Source organism: Lupinus angustifolius, chromosome LG05, assembly GCF_001865875.1.
Source record: "Lupinus angustifolius cultivar Tanjil chromosome LG05, LupAngTanjil_v1.0, whole genome shotgun sequence".
Classification (NCBI taxonomy): Eukaryota; Viridiplantae; Streptophyta; class Magnoliopsida; order Fabales; family Fabaceae; genus Lupinus; species Lupinus angustifolius.
In genome coordinates this window covers 3767769-3773421 of record NC_032013.1, presented here as the reverse complement: position 1 = coordinate 3773421, position 5653 = coordinate 3767769, and the positions used below count along the sequence as shown (strand labels likewise).

At 34.4% G+C, this 5653-nt stretch overlaps 1 protein-coding gene across 1 annotated transcript; it reads right to left on the bottom strand.

Annotated features, from left to right (window-relative positions):
- On the bottom strand, positions 236–5131 carry LOC109347522 (splicing factor U2af small subunit B-like). The gene is made up of 5 exons (XM_019587420.1): positions 4759–5131; positions 4417–4503; positions 4227–4308; positions 1094–1220; positions 236–998 (listed from the first exon to the last, which is right to left on the bottom strand). Exons 1-5 carry the CDS (start codon positions 4996–4998, stop codon positions 650–652), a joined length of 885 nt encoding a protein of 294 aa, XP_019442965.1. The 5' UTR covers positions 4999–5131; the 3' UTR covers positions 236–649.

Sequence of the window (5653 nt, the reverse complement as noted above, 5' to 3'; positions counted from 1 at the left end):
GCACTTTTCTCCATCATAGCAAGGAATCCCAAATAGCTAAAGATAGGCTATCTTGATCAACAAATAATCATACAGGAATAGCTCATACTGTATGTAAGATTGGGGTCCCAAATTGCATATTTAGTTGAATTATTCATCCAAAACTCGAGCCAATAAATAAAGATAAAAAGCATTTAACACAATAAAGATAAAAAAAGCATTCCAACATCAAACACTGGTTTTGCATAAAAATTCCTTGAATAATTAAACCAGCTGTTAATAAAACCAACTTCTTAAAAGTTCAACAAAGAGGTATCATAAAATTCTCCAGCTGAAATATATGCCTAGTCTAGAATCAATATACATGCACCATAAAAAGACCAAATCTTTTCTAAACTTTACCCCACTTCTACTCCTCTCCCTCTATTTCCTCCCTCCATGGTGCAGGAAATATATCACTTGAAGTGGCAAAATTAATCTGTTATTGGTATCGATACTACAATGTTCTATAACTAAACAACAGTAGTTTAGAATACGACAATAAGATGGTAGCAACTAAATACCAACTTAGTAGGTGTAAACTAGAGAAACCAAATCACTTACATTTTGGGTCACAAGTGACAATGCAGCAACTGTCATTCCAGCGTTCACTTACATTTTGTGCATCATCCTATTCTTCATGATTATTTCCATCGGTATTGTTCTTGTTGCCAGAATCTGCCAGTTCCTTCTCCCTGTTCCACTGCTCTATTTTGGCTCTCCTTTCTTCACTACTTTCTCTGACTGACCTATCCCTTCCCGCCGGACTTCTACTTCTTCCTCTCCGTTGAGGACTACGGCTTCTAGGCAACCTGCCCCTACCACTGTGTCCATGATGTCTGTCATAATCTCTTCTATCAGAACTACGACCAGAATGTGAACGCTCCTCATGATTACGATTCCTTGGAGGGCTTTGACTTCTGCTTCCACTGCGGCCATGAAAGCGCCTGTTTCTTCCAAATAACCGCTTTCTCAAATCCCTAAATCAGAAGCATAAAGATTAAACCAAGAACTGTGAAAGGATAAAAGGAAGTTCACAATGTTTGAAAAGCATGAGTTGTGCCAAAAAAACAACCTGCTGATCTTCTTTAGGTGCATAAAGTTGCAGTAGCCTCCTCGATTACAGACATTTTCCTCATACTGCCTACAAGTAGCTTCTCGAAAATCCGTCACAGGAGAGAAGTCAACAATGATGGGTTGACCTAGAAGAATCATTGAGTTAGAAGTTTTATCACAATAACAAATTGTCAGCATTTGATAAGGGGCTGAGAGCATACACAACAACTTGAACAATAGAAATCAATTCCCAATAATAAAAAGCCTAAAATGATAGATAAGCTTCATGACATTTTGGAAACAAACTTCATCTATACTGTTGTCATGGTGTCACCAAATGGATTGAAACCAATTTTATTATTTCTTTTGTTGTCGACTTATTGTTAGTAGGAGTAATAGAAATAAAAAATAAATAAACTTCTTGCCAGACAAAAATTGAATATGACAGGCCTCTGAATCATAGGCCTCATGGATTAGAGTAGAAATGACAAATAAAATGAGAATAGAATGGAGAATTTAGGAATTAGTACAGTGGAGGAAGTTGTTATGCAATAGAAAGGTTACTCAAATAGAATTGACAGGTGGAACAGAGAATTGATGTGCTGGAATCATGAAAGGGAATATCAATATAGAGAATGTAGGATGAAATAGGGGTATCAGATCAATCGGGTAGGTTTGGCATGTTTTATACCATGGGGCATAAATAGACTTGAAGGGACAAATAGTTTATCTGAATTGATTGGGTGATTTGTATGTACTCAACCTTTTCTATTTACAGTATAACATTCCATACAGGAATCCTTTAATTTAAGGGAAATAAATTATAAAGATAAATACATGATATGATTTGATAATCATATATTTAATCCTAATCAAATATAAAATCTTCTAATTATCTCGGCAATCTAGTATTTATCTCAATAATCTCAACACGCCCACTCAAGTTGGATCATATATGTCGAATGCATCCAACTTGTCACACATATATATATTGTTCTTAGACCTCGGAGAGACTTAATGAAGATATGTGCTAATTGATCTTTGGAATTCAGAAATGAAGTATTGATCTCCCCTACAATAACCTTTTGGAGAATATAATGACATTCCACCTCTATGTGCTTCGTTCGTTCATGAAAGACTAGATTAAAGGCAATATGCAAAGTTTTCTGATTATCACAAATAAGCTTCATAGATTTATTTAACTTCGCAAAGGAGGGATACTTATAGAACACAAAGTGGTCCTTTTCACTACAAATCATACCAAACTTTTAGAGAACAAAAGTGAACCAGTTGAACCACACTCGAGGAGATTGCTTGAACACATATAAAGACTTATGAAGGCTGCAGAGAAATCCACGAGACTCCCCCTGAACAAGAAAACCAGGTGGCTGCTACATGTGAACATTTACCACCATGAAGAATGACGCCCAATTGATGCAAAAGCATATGATATAGAAACTGGAAAGGTGAACTACAAGGTAGAATTTCCACATGTGTATGGAATGTTAGATGCACTGTCCTTTGGTTTGAGCAATGCAAGATTTCAGGTTAGCACACATATGACATGGAGCAAGGTGGTTATGAAATTACAATCAAATACAAAGAATAGAGAAGTAGAGTTTCAAGTTGGGGAGTTGGAGAATTTGATGACTCGACCATACAAACTAAGACCATTGACAAAACACATGGATGGAAAACTACAGCACGTGATTGCTGGATATACGAGAGACTCTGCTCAGGTTGTGGTTGTTATAGTTGAAGACCTAGAGATTCTAAAGCTATTAAGGGTGAGAGGAAGGGTTGGCCTTCAAGCCACTTATGCAACTATTGATATGAGTGCTATTTATGAAGGTCAAATATCTTTATCATTGTCATCCCTGTTGGTCCTTGATCAAGACATTGAAGAAGCCCAATGGGATCATGGCTGAGGTTCTTATATGGTTATCATGCTTCAAGCTATGGGATCCTGGTGGACTCTCATTTCGGTTCTTGAGAAGGAGGTGAAACTCATTAGGAGGGATATTGATGGGCCTCTGAATCAAAGGCCTCATCATTATTGGAGAAATGAGAGGGAAAATGAAGGTAGATTAGGGAATGTAGTAAGTAGTTTAGTGGATGCAATTATTATGAAAGAGAAAGGTGACTCTAACAATAGTGACACATGGTAGCAGGGAATTCGTTTGGAAGGTATTGTAATCATGAAAAAGGAATATCGATATAAAGAGATGGGGATGGAAGAGGAGGTATCAGATTAATTGGGTAGTTTTGGGTGGCTTATATCACAGGGCAAAGCTAGCTTTTCTGATATTTTCCTATCTTGTCTAAATGTTTTCTGCATTTTTTATGTTGTTTGATGTAATTGGAGTTTGCTCCTCATCATTTAGTCTATCACTTCTACCAGTTTCTATCAGAATTTTAGGGACCATAGCAGCCCAATCTTATCCTAAATAAGCACAAAACTTGATGGATAACAATTAAAGGCACAATTTTACCATAGAAAGATAAGATTCAAACCCGAGTGAAGAAAGGTCAAGTAAAAGTGGCTACATCTAGGTGAAACATTAAGAGTTCATACAAGCAAACCATGTATATCTGTTCTCCAATATATTGACATGAAACCAAGTTGAACTTCAACTTTTCTTAAGCAAAAGCTAATGAAATGCAAATCGAACAATGAGGTTCCAATTATTTATAACACATCAGCACACCCCAACAATTAGTTTAGACATGTAACAACTCGCATGATTACTAAAGCAGGACATGATGTCAATCAACAGAACACAAAGAAGATAGTTCCTTAAAGATGAATTAAAAAATTAACTCAGACTTATAATAACCTAAAAGGCTGAAACCAACAACACTTGTGTTAATTGAATTAATTCCTCAAATACCATGTCAACAATAACTCTAGCAGGGTGAATTTGGCATTTCATACAATTCTTCATATAAAACTCCCCTTTAATTTTTCAACAATGACACCAAAAAACATCTCGAGCTTAAATCGTAAATAAAAATGGAACAATTACGGCAACAATATCCCTAATTTTTTTTTATTAAAACCAAATAAATAAAACAACTACGACAACAAGAGAATATCCCTAAATTTTTTACTAAAACCAAGGAATAAAAGGACGAAAAAGAGAATGTAGCACCTGAATAAAACCTTCCAGTTAGATTCATTAATGCATTTGCAGCATGATCTTCCTCTTTAAACTGAACATATACATTGCCAACCTAAACAATAAACAAAATTTTGCTAAAAACCACTAAAAATAAAATTAAACTAATGATCTTTTCTAATTCGAATAAAAAAATATAGAAAAATAAGAAGGCATATTATACCACATGATCAGCCAAATTATCACAAATATTCAAACTCTGAATTTCACCATACTTGCTCAGCTCCTCAAACAAATCCTCATAGAAATTCTACAAAGCAAAACTCAAATTAGACACAAAAGTAATAAAAAAGTTCACAATTCAAGATCCATAATTTTTTTAAAGAAAACGAGACATGAGAAAAGATGAAGACATATGCTGTCACACAAGTGTACCACTTCATATGTGATTGATCAGAAAAACACTTAATTATTAAAATTCTAACTTAATCGCAATTTTTCAACCGATCAAGACGAAGTACACTTTTTGGAATAGCAGATGTGTTCCGAGAGAAAACAAACAAACCTCGAAGTGATCTTGAACCTTGTCTGGGTCAAGAGACTGAGCCTGATTCGGATCAACAACAGGTGCACTCATGTCTGGTCTCTGGTACATGTTGGAGAGAAGAAGTGTTGGGCTAATGGTGGGTTTGGTGTGGAGTCTGGAGCAACGGTCGCCATGTCTGCAAGCCCCGATCTTGAAGTAGAAGGGACAGTTCACTCTGTCCTTTTCGGTACCGAATATCGATGCTAAATGTTCCGCCATTGCTTCAAAAACTCAAGGAATTGTTGAAGATGGTGAAGTTTCTGATGTTTAGGGTTTGGGTTTGATTTTTTTGTTTTTCTTCTTGTTTTGTACTTCACCTTCTACTGTTTTGAACGTTCCTATCTAACATTTTTGGGAAGTGGTGGGGAAAATGGGTACTACCTTGGGTCATATTTTATAAGAATTCATTAAATTATATATTAAAAGAAGAAGTGGTGATTAAAAGAAGAGAAAAGGATGTAGGCTGTCATTGCATCATTTATTATTGATTTTTAATTATTGTTTACTTTCTAAAAAAATGTAATCCAAATAAATCTTTATACCATCTATGTATATATTTTACACTCTTAAAATAAATGAATAATTTTTTGGAATTTTTACATGTATTTTTTATAAATTAAGGATTAATAATTATTTACTTAATTTTCTTAGTTTTATAAATTAAGTAAATGTAATTTATAAAGAGTAATGGATAAAATAATACCCCATTTACTTTTCTTATAATTTGAGGGTATAAGTAATAAGATATTAAATACATTCAAAACTTTAATATTTAGCTTAATAAAAAAAAATTCATGATATGTATTAACTTATAGGGGTTTATGGGAATTGTTATTGGATGAGAATATAATGTGTATTATACACATATTATATT

Coding starts and splice junctions, on each gene's coding strand:
- LOC109347522 (XM_019587420.1), bottom strand. CDS start 4,998: ATGGCGGAACATTTAGCATCGATATTCGGTACCGAAAAGGACAGAGTG. Junction 4,504..4,758: donor AGGTTCAAGATCACTTCGAG/GTTTGTTTGTTT, acceptor TTTGCTTTGTAG/AATTTCTATGAGGATTTGTT. Junction 999..1,093: donor CACCTAAAGAAGATCAGCAG/GTTGTTTTTTTG, acceptor CTTCTGATTTAG/GGATTTGAGAAAGCGGTTAT.